The sequence below is a fragment of the Ctenopharyngodon idella genome, chromosome 21 (genome assembly GCF_019924925.1).
Source record: "Ctenopharyngodon idella isolate HZGC_01 chromosome 21, HZGC01, whole genome shotgun sequence".
Lineage (NCBI taxonomy): Eukaryota > Metazoa > Chordata > Actinopteri > Cypriniformes > Xenocyprididae > Ctenopharyngodon > Ctenopharyngodon idella.
The window spans coordinates 2,952,501-2,971,094 of record NC_067240.1 but is presented as its reverse complement, the minus strand read 5'-3'; the positions used below and the strand labels follow the sequence as shown (position 1 = coordinate 2,971,094).

At 34.9% G+C, this 18,594-nt stretch overlaps 1 protein-coding gene across 3 annotated transcripts in view; it reads left to right on the top strand.

Moving 5' to 3' along the window:
• atp8b1 (ATPase phospholipid transporting 8B1) overlaps nt 1–18,594 on the top strand; it is a 40,947-nt gene that overhangs the window by 10,777 nt on the left and 11,576 nt on the right. For all 3 annotated transcript variants that reach the window (XM_051878270.1, XM_051878271.1, XM_051878269.1), the window contains exons 2-14: nt 3,809–3,987; nt 4,080–4,177; nt 9,486–9,599; nt 10,116–10,214; nt 10,324–10,385; nt 10,510–10,582; nt 12,217–12,287; nt 12,707–12,789; nt 13,085–13,243; nt 13,333–13,421; nt 14,477–14,667; nt 14,764–14,972; nt 17,458–17,501. In XM_051878270.1, coding sequence (XP_051734230.1) covers nt 3,822–3,987; nt 4,080–4,177; nt 9,486–9,599; nt 10,116–10,214; nt 10,324–10,385; nt 10,510–10,582; nt 12,217–12,287; nt 12,707–12,789; nt 13,085–13,243; nt 13,333–13,421; nt 14,477–14,667; nt 14,764–14,972; nt 17,458–17,501 — 1,458 coding nt within the window. In that variant the 5' untranslated portion in view covers nt 3,809–3,821. The remainder of the gene's footprint in view (nt 1–3,808; nt 3,988–4,079; nt 4,178–9,485; nt 9,600–10,115; nt 10,215–10,323; nt 10,386–10,509; nt 10,583–12,216; nt 12,288–12,706; nt 12,790–13,084; nt 13,244–13,332; nt 13,422–14,476; nt 14,668–14,763; nt 14,973–17,457; nt 17,502–18,594) is intronic.

Below are 18,594 nucleotides of genomic sequence, written 5' to 3'. Positions count from 1 at the left end.
CTTTCTCGATTGTTTAGTTCACCTAAGCCATGAGCAACTGTTTTACCATGTTTTACTTGCATTTTGACAATTTTTTTTGCATGTGTGTCCGTTCAGGCACAAATAGACGTGGAAAAGAACGGCATTTGGGTGTTTACGTGCGTCTGCGCGGCTCTGTGTGTGTGTGCTAAAACGATATATCGTGCAGCCCTTCTTGCTTGCATCACGTATGATTGTTTATAAATGAATTACCTATTGATATAACTTTAATTCATTATTAAAACCCTGTTTAAATAAACCTGACACACTGAAATTAAAGGGTTAGTTCACCCAAAAATGAAATTTCTGTCATTAATTACTCACCCTCATGTCGTTCCACACCCGTAAGACCTTCGTTCATCTTTGGAACACAAATTAAGATATTTTTGATGAAATCCGAGAGGTTCATGACTCCATAGACAGCAATATAATCAACACTTTCAAGGTCCAGAAATGTAGTAAAGACATCGGTAACATATTCAACAATATCTTCTCTTCTGTGTCATTCTCATACATTGTTTACATCCAGAACTTCCAGAACGGCTCCTACGTCAGCATCACACGCATGCGTCGTGCTGATCACGTGATCAGCTTTGGCCAATACTAAGCCGGCATTCGGACGTAAACACGGAAGCCTTCACTGTGCTTACTGCGTCACCTGCGTAAGGAAAATGACACAGAAGAGAAGAGATTGTTGAATAAGTCGTTATTTTTGTTTTGTTTTTTTGCGCACAGAAAGTATTCTCGTCGCTTCATAACATTAAGGTTGAACCACTGCAGTCACGTCGACTGTTTTAACAATGTCTTTAGTACCTTTCTGGACCTTGAAAGTGTTGATTTATATTGCTGCCTATGGAGTCATAAAACTCTCGGATTTCATCAAAAATATTAATTTGTGTTCTGAAGATGAACGGAGATCTTACGGGTGTGGAAGGACATGAGGGTGAGTAATTAATGACAGAATTTTCTTTTTTGGGTGAACTAGCCCTTTTAAACTGGGCAGTTTCTGCTGTTTGGTTATATTTATTAATTTTATAATTCTACTTTTTCATTGGACGCTGTCGATATTGAAATGCAATGAAAGCATGTGAAAGATTGGTGCACAAACGGTAGCTCAGGTAGGTCAAAAAATGCATGAGGAGAAGCGTTAGTATAATACAATATCGGCAATCACAGACATTCGCATTTGGATGGGATTAGATTACGTTTGCCGAAAAACAGTATGTAATTTGCCCTGGAATTTTTACTGAGGTTGTGTGAGAAAAACACAGACATGGCAGATTCGGACAGGATTGAACAAAGTATGCCTCTAAGGTCCTCCGTGGAAACTAGTACCGTCCGAATAGAGCTTAGAGAAACTTTTCACCACCCAAATAATTCCCCATGGTTAAAATTATTTTGCCCAACAGTTTATTGTGCTCTCTTTCAAGAAACCTGTTTCGCTCTAAAAATGGGTCACTGTGTGTGGACTTTGAGTTTTTTCCATAAAAGTCATTGTGTGTTTTATATTGCATATTTATAGGCATTTCTGTAGCTCAAACAGTAGAGCATGAAACTGGCAATACAAACGTCATGGTTTTGATTCCCAGAGAATGCATAAAACACTGATAAAACATCTTGAAAAATATGTAAAAATGTAAATGTACCACAGTAACACCAGTCAAAATTAGTGACATTCTTTTTTATGTATATTATAAAACAATATTATAGTAATTTTTTTTTTTTTTAAACAAATTTGTTTCATAGGAGCTGTGTATATTACATTTTGCCATATGAAAATGAGTGACATCGTCTGACCCACAACCTGACAAAACTAAACAAACTGAAATGATATTGTGTGTTTTACTGTCTGTCTGTATGGATGCATGTATAGATGTAGTTTCCTGTGTTTTGTGACTGCTGGTGTAGGATGATGGACAGAGATTATGTGGTGTGCGTGGCGTTTCCTGTAAGTCGAGGGTGGAGCTGCGAGTATCGTCAGCTGTGTTTGTTTTTTTGACAGGAAAGTTTTTATATTGTAGCAGATCAAACGTACTGATATCAGAATATTTTTTTCACTAGCAGCACATCGTGTCCTGTAAAGCGTCTCTGTTTCAAAGGCCGACTATGTTTCGTACTCAGTTTTTGTGTACTTCATTTGTAATTTTCATTGTCATTGTGAACACTAGACTTTCTGCAGGATTGAGTAACATGAGAAAACCCGCTGATCACATGGAGAACTAGGAATCCTACATAGAACAAAGGAGTCGATTAATAATAATAATGTATTCTTTATTTAATAATAATATTATAAAATTAATAATCATGGAAATAATTAAAACCTTTAAAAAATATGCAGTTTTTGTAATAGTTTTGCTCAGTTATGCTCAGCTCTAAAATATTTTATCATCATATTTCACTCTTTGTTGTTTTCAAAATAGCCCTCATGTATAGTTGAGATCATAATCATAGGGATTGCATTTAGCTTTTTATGTAGTACTGCCATGAATAAGCTATTTTATATAGTCCACAAGACAAAATAATAGCTGAATTTACACAACTGAAATGGGTCAGAAGTTAATAACCTTGATTTCCTATACTGTATGTCATTTCCTGGATGATCAACAACGGTTTTTATGTTTTGTTCATTAGTTCCTTGTTTGTCCTGAGCAGTTAAACTGTCTACTGTTCTTGAAACTGGGTCATTTGTGTAAAGTCAGTTATTATTTTGTCTTGTGGTCTATGTAAATATCTGTTATGTGAAATAGCTTATTTTAAAGGGGTCCTTGATTATGATTTCACTTTTTTTAACTTTAGTTAGTGTGTAATGTTGCTCTTTGAGCATAAACAACATCTGCAACGTTACAACGCTCAAAGTTCAATGCAAAGGGAGAGATTTTCTTTTACAGAAATCACTTTTTAAGGACTACAACAAACAGCTGGTAGGGACTACAATGAGCTTCTTCCAAATTTATCCACTATCCATTCAGAAACATCCAGTTTCATTCTAAAAGTTGTAACTTCTTCCTGAGTCTCTCCATCAGTGTCGACTCCGGTTTGAACAATGTAAGGCTGAACACTTTCGTCATTTTGGCTGCGTGAGATTCTCCAGCTTTGTTGTTGTTGAGCAACCGAAGCGCGAGCTGTTAAAGCTCCGCCCTCTTCTGGAAAGGGGCCCGGGAGCAGCAGCTCATTTGCATTTAAAGGGACACACACAAAAACGGCGTGTTTTTGCTCACACCTAAATAGGGGCAAATTTGACAAGCTATAATAAATGATCTGTGGGGGATTTTGAGCTGAAACTTCACAGACACATTCTGGACACCAGAGACTATTACATCTTGTGAAAAAGGGCATTATAGGTCCCCTTTAAATACAGCAGTAGCAGTATTATGCAAGAATAAATTCACCACTGTGTGTAGTGAAAATCTGTGTGAGTTTTTCTGCATGGTGTTGCAGTTGCAAATGTGTGCGTGCTTTGTTTTCTGCATGCATGTTGTTGCAAGCCAAATCATTGTTTTGACATGATGCTGTACGACACGCAAATCTATCGATTATTTGGTCTCTTCGCTGATTATGTACCTGTTCAAAAGCCTTAAAGGGATAGTTCAGCCAAAAATTAAAACTCTGTCATCATTTACTCACCCTCAAGTTGTTCCAAACCTGTTTGAACTTCTTTGTTCTGCTGAACACAAAAGAAGATATTTTGAATGAATGTTGGTAACCAAACAGTTTCTGGTCCCCATTGACTTCACAAAAATACTATACTGATTTTTCATCCCTTTAATGTAATATTTTTGTCTGTCTGCAGTGGGACTCTCAAGATGAGCGCTCGACAGCGAGCAGGTTCCCAGGGTTCCCTGGAGGAGCCGGATGATGAGGTGATGCCCTACAGTGACGATGAGACGGACGACGAGTTACAGTCAGAAGATGAACTGGAGCGTATAGACCAGCTACCAGAACCAGAAACCAGACCCACACCTGTTGTCGGTGAGCTTGAAGACTGATCTGCATGGTGAAAAACTCTCCTGTAGCGCTTGTTTCGTGTTCTGATTTTGTTTTGTCGTTTCTTTTCCTCTCAGAGGCCAATTGGAGCATCCGAGCAAATGACAGGGAATACTGCAAGCGACCCGAGTTTCAGAAGAAGGTCTTTCTGTGCATCAAGAAAAGCAGATACTCTGTAAGTGAAACCCGTAGTTTGGAATAATTAATGTTTTTGAAAAGAAGTCTCTTCTGCTCACCAAAGCTGCATTTATTAGATCAAAATTACAATAAAACAGTAATACTGTGAAATATTATTACAATTTAAAAGAACTGCTTTCTATGCGAATATGTTAAAATGTAATAAGGGGTTTCAACGGTGCGCTCGCTGAAACCCTATTGTAATTGTTAAAATTTCAAGGATCCGCATTCTCCCCTAAACATGATCGGGCAGACCAAAGCGTAAGTCATAGAGACTTGAAACTTTGAGGGCCGGTAGTACTCACACCGTCTACAAAGTCACCAAGGCTTGCCCTGATCGGCCTGACGGGGGCGCTACAGCGGTCAAAAGTACGGATTTGCTCGTCGTTCTGGCGAAATTTCTGGGGATTTTGGATTTTTTTTAAAAACTACTTTTGTGAACTAGTCCTAGGTTTTTGACACGATCGGAACCAAACCAGTGCAGCGAGATTCTCTGGAGTCAATAATTATCAAAAAAAGTTAAATTTTCGATTCACGATCACTAAGGGCCGCCAAAATGTGCAAAGTGGGCAGAGCCAGTTTTACTAAAATGGCTATAACTCGTGAACGGAATAAGATATTTTCACCAAACTCAGCACACCTATGTAAGAGCTCATTCTGTGGTCGTGTGAAAAAAGGACGCAGCGACTGGCCACTTGGTGACGCTATAACAGCAAAAAAAAAACATGAAAATGGCTGTAACTACTTCACCATTAGTCCGATTGACTTGAAAATTGGCATGTAGTGTCCATGTCTGAGGTGCCATGATGGTCTATGAGGACGTTAACGTATCTCAAAAAACATGTCCGCCATCAGCCAATGAAATTTGAGCAGCTATCAGACAAGGTTAACGGAGGCCGATCGGAATGAAACTCACTGGGCCTGTTTGACATTCGAAATAAATCGGCCACCGGGGGCGCCTTCACGTTTTTCACATGCGTAAAGGATTGTGTAGCACGTGATTTTTCACACACACCCATGACATTCATACCACATGATAGAACTCCTCATTCTGAGCAACTTTGCCTGTAGGACCGCCTCTGTCCATCGAAGCGTTCGTTAAATATTGGAGATTATTTCGTAAACCAACTTTGGGGAACTAGTCCTAGATTTCTGACTCAACTGTTAAAAAGCTTTAAAAATTGTATATTTTCTATTGTAAATTGCCTGTATTTGCTGTAAATGGTCTTTTCCATCTATGATCGACTGTTTTGCTGTAGTATATTGATTTAAAAAAAAGTAGCCTTTCTGAGTAGGAGAGACTTCTTTCAGAAACATCGTAATTATTACAAACTTTTGACCGGTACTGTATATGGTAAGGAAGGGTGCTTAAAGTAAGCTTACAAGAAAAAGTTTGGTCCCTAAAAGCCATTGTTCAAGACGCTAAACTCTAGAGATTGTCCTGTAAATACTGTTAAGTGTTCTCTGCATCTGATAATGATTTCCCACTCCTTACTAACACTAAATGCCTCACATGCTGGATTTTCTGCCGTTTAGACAACAAACAGTGAGTGTTTTGTGCGGGCAGATGATTTTATCTTAAACTGCAGAACCATGAAAATGAATCTATACTTTAAACCATGAACATGAACAAACCAGCATGTTGCCTTTCTTCAAAGGAAGATTAATGTTTAGTTTTCTGGGAAGGATCTCTGTTTAATGTTAATGTCGAACTGCATAGTTTTTCTTTGACAAATGTTTAATTTTTTTGTCGGATAAATCATGAATAACCTTTTGAATCCATCTGAAAAACAACAAGGATAACATCACTTAGTTTTGCTTGCTTATTGATTATACTCATAGTTCATAATTATACTCATAGTGACTTAGCAAACATTGCAAATGGTAAAAAATGTATGTCACTCTCAGTATTACACATCACTCTGAGACAATTATTTTTGGTTCATCAAACGCCACCAGGAAACATCCTGAGAAAAAAATAAAAGTGACACGTCATGCATTTTTTTCGTAATTCATCATCGTGCTCTTATCTGTTATGGTGTGTTAAACAACCCTAAAAACTTTCACATGGGCAGATGGGGCTTGGCCTTTATTATCGTCTAAACTGAGAGATTTTATGCTCATATTCTTACATAATTTACTCTTTAAACTCCTCCACTTGGAATGGAGTTGTTGCTTGTTTCAGTTCTGTGGTATGACAATTATCTTAGACTGGAAAAACTAGTCCTTTGGTGTCAAATTGCCTGAGGTTTGCTGCGTGTCATGAGATCTAAGCAGCGATGACTTGATGGATTTGTCTTGAGGCTGAAATGTTACCCTACGAGAGCATCCACAGTCAGATTTAGATGTGTTTTGATTTGCATGTATGGAAATCAGTTGGGTTGGACAATGCTGAGATATTGAGTGAATGGGACTAAAATAGAGAGAGTGAAAAAAAAAAAAAATTGTGACAGAAAAACAGACAAATGAAGTTGAGATGCAGAGACACATTGAATCAGACTTGAATCTGTAACAGTGCTGCTAGTTGAACCTTTTGATTTTTTTTTTTTTTTTTTTGGGTTTCAAATGTTTTCTTTACTCTTCCAGCCTCATATTTCAGAAACTTCATGAGAAAGTGTGCATTATTTCACAACTGACAAACTTATTAAAGAGCCTTGGGTTAAATGAGATGGTATTTTTCTTTACAAAGTCTTAAAGTTGGCATTAAAGGGACGATGCGATCGTCTTTTCTTCCCTATTGTGACGTACAGTGAATCCAGAAAGTATTCACAGCGCTTCACTTTTTCCACATTTTGTTATGTTACAGCCTTATTCCAAAAGGGATTAAAGTCTAGTCAAAATTCTTCAAACGATACCCCATAATGACAACGTGAAAGAAGTTTGTTTGAAAACTTTGCAAATTTATTAAAAAAAAAAAAAATTACACACACAAGTATTCACAGACTTTGCTCAATACTTTGTTGAAGCACCTTTGGCACCAATTACAGCTTCAAGTCTTTTTGAGTATGATGCTACAAGTTTGGCACACCTATTTTTGGGCAGTTTCTCCCATTCTTCTTTGCAGGACCTCTCAAGCTCCATCAGGTTGAATGGGGAGCGTTGGTGCACAGCCATTTTCTAATCTCTCCAGAGATCGGGTTCAAGTCTGGGCTCTGGCTGGGCCACTCAAGGACATTCACAGAGTTGTCCCGTAGCCACTCCTTTGTTATCTTGGCTGTGTGCTTGGGGTCGTTGTCATGTTGGAAGATGAACCGTCGCCCCAGTCTGAGGTCCAGAGCGCTCTGGAGCAGGTTTTCATCAAGGATGTCTCTATACATTGCTGCATTCATCTTTCCCTCGATCCTGACTGGTCTCCCAGTTCCTGCCGCTGAAAAACATCCCCACAGCATGATGCTGCCACCACCATGCTTCACTGCAGGGATGGTATTGGCCAGGTGATGAGCGGTGCCTGGTTTCCTCCAGACATGACGCTTGCTATTCAGGCCAAAGAGTTCAATCTTTGTTTCATCAGACCAGAGAATTTTGTTTCTCATGGTCTGAGTGTCCTCCAGGCGGGCTGTCATGTGCCTTATACTGAGGAGTGGCTTCTGTCTGGCCACTCTACCATACAGGCCTGATTGGTGGAGTGCTGCAGAGATGGTTGTTCTTCTGGAAGGTTCTCCTTTCTCCACAGAGAAACACTGGAGCTGTGTAAGAGTGACCATGGGGTTCTTGGTCACCTCCCTGACTAAGGCCCTTCTCCCCCAATCGCTCAGTTTGGCTGGGCGGCCCACTCTAGGAAGAGTCCTGTGGTTCCAAACTTCTTCCATTTACGGATGATGGAGGCCACTGCTCATTGGGACCTTCAATGCTGCAGAAATTTTTCTGTGCCTTGATACAATCCTGTCTCAGAGGTCTACAGACAATTCCTTGGACTTCATGGCTTGGTTTGTGCTCTGACATGCACTGTTAACTGTGGGACCTTGTATAGACAGGTGTGTGCCTTTCCAAATCATGTTCAATCAACTGAATTTACCACAGATGGACTCCAATCAAGTTGTAGAAACATCTCAAGGATGATCAGTGGAAACGATGCACCTGTGCTTAATTTTGTATGTCATGGCAAAGGCTGTGAATTACAGAGCCCCACACATGACATGCAGGAAGAAAAAAAAATTTGTGCGCACGATTTACTAATTCGTTCCCTCGATTTATAAATCATGCATACGTTTAAGTAAATCGAGGGAACGAAATAGTAAATCGTGCGCACGATTTAGCCTATTTTATTTTATTTTTTCCCGTTTTTTATTTTTAATAAATTTGCAAAGATTTCAAACAGCTTTCTTTCACATTGTCATTATGGGGTATTGTTTGTAGAATTTTTAATTTTTAATCCCTTTTGGAATAGTCCTGTAACATAACAAAATGTGGAAAAAGTGAAGCGCTGTGAATACTTTCCTGATGCACTGTATATCTGAGTGAAATGGCTTCTCAAACAAGAACAAATGTAGGGCGGGGCTTGAGTTTGATTGGATGGTTTTGGTTTGCTGTTGGTGGATCTCCTGTGATTGACAGGTTGCCCCGCCCTGTCACCAGTAAACACTTCATTAGAGAAGAGATGTTAAGTTATTTTGATTAAAGATTGTGAGGGCGCATGAATTAACCTTTTAAACCCGAAGTGTACCGCCGGCAGTACTCCACCCCCCATGAAAAAAATTCATAATCAAATTACTAAGCAACCACTGGCAGGAATAACAAAAAATAGTTATAATTTTAAAGCTTAGACACTAATTTTTTTATGCATTAACTCTTAACGAGTGCTGAGTAGTCCCTCTAAACCAGAGTGTACCGCTCACAGGCGCCACCTAGCTGCGAAAAAATTAATAATCATATTTTTCAAAACTACTGCCTTGATAAACACAAAATAGGTGTCATTTGAAAGCTTACAGTCTGAACTTTATTAAGAACCAATTTGATTAACTCCTAAGTAGTGCTGAGTTATTTGCTGATTAAAATTTTTTTTCATAATTTATGAAATACTTTTTTGTACTGCAATGAGTCAAAAACATCATACAGCTCAGATAGTCATGTGTCATATGTCATTTGAAAGGTCTCATGGAGTAGAATACTTTGATTTCATGGTGACTTTAAAGTTTTGCTTGTTATTCTACATTCTGCAGGAAATGTTTTATATAAAGTGATTTTACTACTGGGACCTTCATCTGACGTTAAGTGTCTCAATGGTGATAGTTCACCAATCAGTCCTTGTGAGGTGAGAACCTGCGAATTGTAAGACTTTGAATTTCTTGAATTTCTTTTCATTTAAGGGCAATGCGATCAAGACGTACAAATACAACGCCTTAACCTTCCTGCCGCTGAACCTGTACGAGCAGTTTAAGAGGGCGGCCAACCTCTACTTCCTGTGTCTGCTTGTCCTGCAGGTATGGACCAACAAAACACTCTAATACTTTACCTCACATTTATCACAAATTTTACTACGGGGCTGTTGAATGCATGAATCTGATTGGTTGATGAACGTTCTAAGGTGTGCAATTATTTTCAGGGAAACGCACAGCTAAAGTCATTTTGGCTGCGTGAGATTCTCCAGCTTTGTTGTTGTTGTTGAGCAACCGAAGCACGAGCTGTTAAAGCCCCGCCCTCTTCTGGAAAGGGGGCCGGGAGCAGCAGCTCATTTGCATTTAAAGGGACACACACAAAAATGGCATGTTTTTGCTCAAATAGGGGCAAATTTGACAAGCTATAATAAATGATCTGTGGGGGATTTTGAGCTGAAACTTCACAGACACATTCTGGGGACACCAGAGACTTATATTACATCTTGTAAAAGGGTCCCCTTTTAAGAAAAATTAAACAACAGGCTCAATGTTGATTTTATGTTGTCAATTTAGGAATATTATGAACTTGTGACATGAATTTCGTCTGTTTTAATGTGTCAGATCATTCCTCAAATCTCCACTCTGCCGTGGTACACCACCCTGGTCCCGTTAGTGTTGGTGTTGGGCATCACTGCCATTAAAGACCTGGTGGACGACCTGGTGAGTACCTGCACGTGTTTTGTGATGTCATGGTTTGTTGAAAGGCAGCCATTAATTGACGGTACGTGATAATGGTTTCTGTCATTTGATATGTCTCTCTCGTTGAAAGGCGCGACACAGGATGGACAAAGAAATCAACAACAGAAAATGTGATGTGCTGCTTAATGGCAGGTGAACACAAAACTTTAATCTGCTACTGAAGTGCATGAGAATAGTGTTGATGTTTGTCAGTGAAAAGTTTACATAAACATAAAATTTTGGCATTAATGCTTAGAGAAAAATTCTCATTTGTCAGATTTGTAGAGACCAGATGGATGCACCTACAAGTTGGAGACGTGGTCAGACTAAAGAAAAACGATTTTATCCCGGTAAGTCCTCGTCATCCTGTTATTTTATTTTATTTTATTTTATTTTATTTTATTTTATTTTATTTTATTATTTTATTTTATTTTATTTTATTTTATTTTTTATTTTGCCAAATAAAAAATTCTTAGATTCTTAGAGATTCGTATCTGTTGTACAGCTCTTAAAAAAATAAAAAATAAATATAAATAAATAAATAAATATATATATATATATATATAATATATATACACTACCAGTCAAAAGTTTGGAAACATTACTATTTTTAATACTTTTGAACGAAGTCTCTTATGCTGATTAAGGCTGCATTTATTTCATAATAAATACAGAAAAAACAATAATATTGTGAAATATTATTACAATTTAAAATTAAGGTTTTCTATTTTAATATACTTTAAAATATGATTTATTTCTGTGATCAAAGCTGAATTTTCAGCATCATTACTCCAGTCTTCAGTGTCACGTGATCCTTCAGAAATCATTGTAATATGCTGACTTATTGTCAATGTTGGAAACAGTTGTGCTGCTTAATATTATTTTATAACCTGTGAGACTTTTTCAGGATTCTTTGATGAATAAAAAGTAAAAAAATATCAGCATTTATTTAAAATAGAAATCTTTTGTAACAATATACACTACCTTACTACTAAAAGTTTGGGGTCAGTAATTTAAAAAAAAAAAGAAATTAATACTTTTATTCAGCACGGATGTGTTAAATTGATAAAAAGTGATAGTAAAGATTTATATTGTTAGAAAAGATTTATATTTTGAATAAATGCTTTTCTTTTTAACCTTTTATTCATCAATGAATCCTGAAAAAAGTATCACAGGTTCCAAAAAAATATTAAGCAACACAACTGTTTCCAACATTGATAATAACTGAGTATCGTATCAGCATATCGGCATATCAGAATGATTTATGAAGGATCATGTGACACTGAAGACTGGAGTAATGATGCTGAAAATTCAGCTTTGATCACAGGAATAAATTATATTTTAAAGTATACTAAAATAGAAAAACATAATTTTAAATTGTAATAATATTTCACAATATTATTGTTTTTTCTGTATTTATTATGAAATAAATGCAGCCTTAATAAGCATAAGAGACTTCGTTCAATAACATTAAAAATAGTAATGTTTCCAAACTTCTGACTGGTAGTGTGTGTGTGTAATATAATATATATATATATATATATATATATATATATATACATTGAAATAAATACAATTATACATAAAATTCGTTATTTTTTTTAAATAAAAACACTTATATACTGATATATTGAATAAAATATGTACTTATAAATAAAATAAAATTATATAAAATAAAATATTTAATTGATATAATTAATAATATAATTTTTTAAATATTTTATAAAAACGTTTTAATTTTAATTCAGATTTTTTAATGCTGAAAATCCCTGCTTGAGTTATGTTTGTTCCAGGACTTTTTCCTGTTTTTATTTCATTTGATTGTCATTACACATATACCTTGAGTATTCATTTTCTGTCATGTCAAATTTATGCTAGCATTTCCTTTTTTCTGTTTCTTCATCCCTCAAGTCTCTTCATTCATTCGTCTGAGGTCATTTTTAAGTTCATTTCTCATTTTCACTTGTGTTTTGACCTCATGTAGGCCGATATTCTGTTGTTGTCCAGTTCAAATCCCAACAGTCTGTGTTATGTAGAGACGGCTGAGCTTGACGGGTAAGAAACGCCACAGAAACATCACATTAAACACCCAACACAACCATACAGTGATTGTTAGATCGGTTTATTAGATGAATCACGCTATTGCCTGTTTACATGACAGATGACTTATGACTTATTTTTTTATAACATCAATCCAGTGATTGTTTGAGTTTCATTTATATGTTTGCTCATTGAGTCATAACAGAAATTGTGTAATGAATATGTTCTTTGTCTTGTACAGTTCAGTTCAGTCCATTTCAGTTTAGACTTCATTTTGTCTTTCACATTCAATAGACTCATAAATCTGTTCCTGGGTTTGTCTGTCTGTGCACTTTTTCATTGTTTAATGTTTCTTAAAAGAGGATGGGGTGAGATGTTTTCAAATGGCTTTTATTAGTTAGTTAATCATTGTTTGGTTTTTGTTTTTTGTCTAGAGAGACAAATCTGAAGTTTAAGATGGGTCTCAAGGTGACAGACGAACAACTTCAGGAGGAGAATCAGTTGGCTGGATTTAATGGTACATATGAGAATGACTGTTTGACAGACTTTGAGACTAAAAAGATGATTTGTGCACAAGTAGTTTCAGGATTGTGATTGCGTGTTCACATGTGTTGGTCTTAAACCCTTGTCCTAATCCAGCATCAGATCATTTTTCTGTCCTGGGTGAAAACAAAATGCTGCACGAAGCAGCAGAATGAGTGTGGTGGGATTTTGAACCAACCACATTTAGAGACTAAGCAAGTGATAATGTTATCGCTTCCAAATTAGCAGTATATTCGAAAGTATAATTTGTTGTTTTGTGTTTCTCTCAGCGATGATTATGTGCGAGGAGCCCAACAACCGTCTGGATAAGTTTATGGGAACGATGATCTGGAACGCTCAGAGTTACGCGCTCGACCTCGACAACATGCTGCTCAGAGGATGCAAGATTCGCAACACAGACGTGTGCCACGGGCTGGTCATATTCGCAGGTCAGAGGTCAACACGTTGACTGACACGCGCTCACGTTCACGGTTCACTGGTGTTTTGATATTCTTAAAAGCTTTACTTCTTTCTTCAGGTAATGACACTAAAATCATGAGGAACGGAGGGAAGACCAGGTTCAAACGCACCCGAATAGACATTCTCATGAACTACATGGTCTACTCAGTGAGTTAACTTGTTCAGTGACATTTGATTCACTCACCTTTAGGCAGTGATATTTTCCTTATGGCAATTTTAAGTCATTTTTTTATTTTTATTTACATTTTATTTATTTATAGTGTTTTTGTAGCTTTATTTTTCAACTTTAATTTTATTTAGAAAGTGTATTTATAGAGGTTTATTTTTTATTTATAGAGAGTGCATTTGTAAAATTTATTTTATTATTATTTTTATTTATTGAGAGTGCATTTATAATGGTTATTTATAGAGAGTGCATTCATAGTTATTTATTAATTTTATATTAATACTTTATATAGAGTTTTTGTTACTTTTATTTATAGAGTGCATGCATAGTTTTATTTGTTTTACCTATTATTTTTTATTTTTTTTTATTTTTTTTTGTTTATTTGTAGACTGCCTTTCTAGATGTTATATGTTTTTATTTATAGTTAGTGCATTCATGGTTTTATTTATTTTATTTATATTTTTTGTTTTTTAATGTTTTGTTTGCTTTTAATTATACACTGCTTTTTTAGATTTTACATATTTTATTTATATTTAGTGCATTCATAAGGATGTATTTATTTTATCTATTATTTTTGTTTTGTAATGTTTTTTTAATGTTTTTTTACTTTTATTTATAGACTGTGTTTCTAGATTTTATATATTTTTATTTATAATTAGTGCATTCATGAAGTTGGATGAATTATATCTATTATTTTTTTGTTTTTTATTTTTTTTTGTTTGTTTTTTACTTTTTATTTATAGACTGTTTCTAAATTTTATATATTTTTATATATTTGCATTCATTAAGTTTTATTTATTTATTTTATCTATTATAGTTTTATTGAGGTTATTGTTTATTTATTTGTTTGTGTTTTACTTTTATTTATAGACTGCATTTCTAGAGTTTTTTATTTATTAATCTTATATAGAGAGACTGCACTGATAAAGTTTTGGTTCATTTGTTTTTATTTATAGAGCGCACATTTATAGAGAAATATTATAAGGTAAATCCATTATCATTAATATTTTCATCGCTCTCTCTTTCTCCCTGGTAGATCTTTGCGTTGTTGGTGTTGTTGTGTGCTGGTCTGGCCATCGGTCACACGTACTGGTACGAGAGCATCGGCTCTAAGGCCTGGTATCTTTTCGATGGCCTGGGCTATTCGTCATCTTACCGAGGGTTTCTCAGTTTCTGGGGCTACATCATTATTCTCAACACCATGGTGCCCATCTCTCTTTATGTGAGGTACGATATCAATGCTCGAACATCCACACACAACAGTCGCTGAGCGCACAGATTGTCAGATCATTAATTCGTTTTTGTTCTCTCCTTGTCCTTCAGCGTGGAGGTGATCCGTCTGGGTCAGAGTAAGTTCATCAACTGGGATCTGCAGATGTATTACGCTGAGAAGGACACGCCAGCCAAAGCCAGAACCACCACCCTGAACGAGCAGCTGGGTCAGATCGAGTACATCTTCTCCGATAAAACCGGCACGCTCACTCAGAATATCATGGCCTTCAAGAAGTGCACCATCTCAGGACGTACTTACGGTGAGGGCTTCGACAAACTACTAACCTTGTAAAAAGTGTCGTTTTTAGAGGGCAGATGGGAGCAATATAAATCCTGAAATGCTTCTTGAAAAAGTTAAACCTATAAAGCCCAAATTTCTAAGGCCTCTAAATGATCAAACTTTGCTGAAAAAGCTGTTGCACACAATCTACTACAGTCCTTCTGTCGTCTTACTGATAGTTTAGACAAGTAAAAGCCTTTTAGTATAATTGTAGGCCTGGTTCATGTGATTTTTGCTGTGAAATCTTTACTGATTTTTATAAAGTAAGCAGTTAGTAATATTTCAAGTGGACTGAAGCAACATAGGTTTACTTGAATATCCATACATAATTTTTGATAAAAATCATGTTCAAATGTTCATGTTCAGGCTTTTGAGGAAGGTTTATATGTTCATCTCTAAATCACCATTGAATTGCAGTGGATACATTTTTATTTTTTGTTTTGCGCCCACAATAAAAACTACTAGAGCTTTGATCATAAAACTAATAATTTAAATATAATCTTACTGAGACATATTATTGGCAGATATAGAGTGATGACTGAGATATATATATATATATATATATATATATGCATTTTATGTAAGTAGACTGTATTAGTGATCACACTGATTTACATTACAAGCATTTCATCTTACTTTTTGTTCATATAAATATCAGTGTCTGCAACAAATTGCATATTTTTGCTCAGTTTGAATACAATTGTGCTGTTTTTTCATCAGACAAAACGAACCACAAAAGCCTGAAGGATCAAATATGATGCCTGAACAAAAAAGGTTCAATAAAAAATTCTGCCTGTTTAATATGTATATGAAGTTTAACCGCTAGGTTCTGCTGTAATTGACGTTTTATTTGTCACACCATTAGATGTGTTCAAATCAAGTGTGAAAAGAGCTGATACAAGTGTTTAACCCTCTGGTCCTCTTCGTTTAGTGGTCACACTTGGCTCCTTCCCGGTCAAAAGTGACCAAAACCTTGAAATGTAACTCTTTTTTTTTTTTTTTTTTTTTTTCAGGAAAACCAATGTAATATATTTTTGTTCAATAATATTTAAAATTTTGAGGGTATTTTATGATACTATGCAATATTTATACAATTTTTATTATCTATTTTTCCCCATTGAAAATAATACACAATTTTTTTTCTAATATATTTTAAAATTATTTTTCAATTAAAGCAATATTCCATGTTAAAATAGAGACAAGGGATTTAAAATCCAGTTTTTTTGAAGGTAGATTAGTGCCATCTGGTGGGAGTAAAAAAGAAAAACTTATGTAATGCCATGTTGTAACCACTAGATGCCTGTTTAGTTCTTATATAAAGTGGCTTATAAATTCTCTAGTGGTTTTTAGACATAAACACGTCTTTTTATTAAGTTGTGGATTTGGATATATACTTAGACATTCTGAAAGGTTTGTCAAGGTTTAGATTTTTTTTGTTTGAAATGTTGATTTGAAGCATCAGTTTTTGCATTAATTTTACTACAGTCAAACCTGAACACTGAGGAGGACATTTTGTTACACATAAAATGTAACGGGTATGTTTTATCACAGCTTAATAAATCTGGCTCTGATCGGGTTTCAACCTCTTATTTGAGTCTTTTGGCTCAATTTCACCATATTGTTACAGCCACACCAGTTCATTTGTGTGTGTATTATAGTGTGTTGTGTGTGTGTGTCTAAGCACGTGTTTGAGTGGGTGTGTTTGTTTTGTACTCTTGACATTTTAGAGTATCACTCCTTTATTGCTGTGCACTTTTTTTTCTGCACAGTGGCTGATATGTAGTTTGTACCACCAAAACATTCTCTGAGTTTTCGTATTTTTTCGTATTTCCCATTTATTTCCTATGTCAGTCATTTTTCGAAGAGGAAAAGAGGGTTAAGCGTTAAATGCAGTTGGACGAGTGTCAAAGGGCTGGACCGATGCCGTGTCATGTGTCCAATCAGATATAATCCTTCATGGTTGATCTCTGACCTTCTGTTTGTGTTTTTTGGCTCCTGTGATTCCAGAGTCTGAATGTGCGTGTGGTGTTGTTGTGCTGTTGTCTCGTGTGTGTGAGGTGTGACAGTGTGTGACTGTGAGAGAGATTTGAGGCTTTAGTTTCACAGAGGTCAGGTTTCTGTGGTTGGGTACAGTGGATGAGTTTAAAACACGCTGACACCTTCGACCTTTCCATAAAATAGTTTAATAATGGCACTCCCTTTCCGTAATCACATCACATTATTAGAGGTTTTACTAAAGCAATTACTGTTGCTCATACTTATAAATCTCTAACACTAAGTGTTAAAAGGTATCTTGAGGCCTCTGGTTCTGTGCCGTCTGCACTCAGAAGTGTGCTTTAGCAGGGGCGTTGCCTGTAGTGTCATCTAGCGCTATTTAAAGTGCTATTTTTTATGTATTATTGTTTTAAATAATTCAGTGAACTAAGTTAGTGTGAAAATTGACCACGCTCTGTGATCGTCTACAGGTGATCCTGCCAGTCCTGGCGGTGCGAACTTGGATCACGGAAAGGTACGTATGCAAAGTGCATTTATATAATTTAATTTATTACCTTATTATTTTTTATTTATAGAGTGCATTTATGAAGTTTTTATTTATGAATTTTATATATAGAGAGAGAATGCACTTATAGTTTTGTTATTATTTATTAATTCACAAAGAGGGCTTTTATAGTAATATTTTTTTTTATTTATTATTTTTTATAGAGTATTTATATTATTTATTTATTTTATTTATAGAGAGTACATTTACAGTTTTATTTATAGAGTGCATTAATATTTATAGTTTTGTCATTTATTTATTAATTCCTAGAGAGGGCATTTATAGTTTTATTTTTTTTATTATTATTATTTTTATATAGAGTGAATTTATAGTTTTATAGTTTTATTAATTGATTTTATCATTTTATTTATTGGGGGTACATTTTATAGATTTTTATTTATTTAGAGTGCATTTATATAATTTAATTTATTACCTTATTATCTTTATTTATAGAAAGTGCATTTATAGAGTTTTTATTTATTATTTTTTTTATTTATAAAGAGTGCACTTACTTTTTAGTTGTTATTTATTGATTAATTCATAGAGAGGGCATTTTTATTTTTAATATATATTTTTTTTTCATAGAAAGTGCATTTACAGAGTATTTATTTATATTATTTATTTTTATTTATAGAGTACATTTATAGTTTTGTTTATTGATCGATTCATTGATTTTATTTTATTTATTGAGTGCATTTATTTATTTATTTATTTATTGAGAGTGCATTTTGATTTATTATTTTATATTTCTATAGAGTGCACTTATAGTTTTGTTTTAATTTATTAATTCATAAAGTGGGCATTTATAGTTTTATATTTATGATTTTTTTTTTATAGAGTGCATTTACAGAGTATTTGTTTATAATATTTATTTTTATTTATAGAAAGCACACTTATAGTTATATTTATTGATTGATTGACAGTTATTTATTAACAGAGCATTTATAGAGTTTTATTTATTTAGTTATTGTATTATTTTTATTTATAAAGTGCATTTATTGAGTTTCATTTATTTATTATGTATGCAACAAATGACGTGAACATATGCACAAGCTTTAGTTTT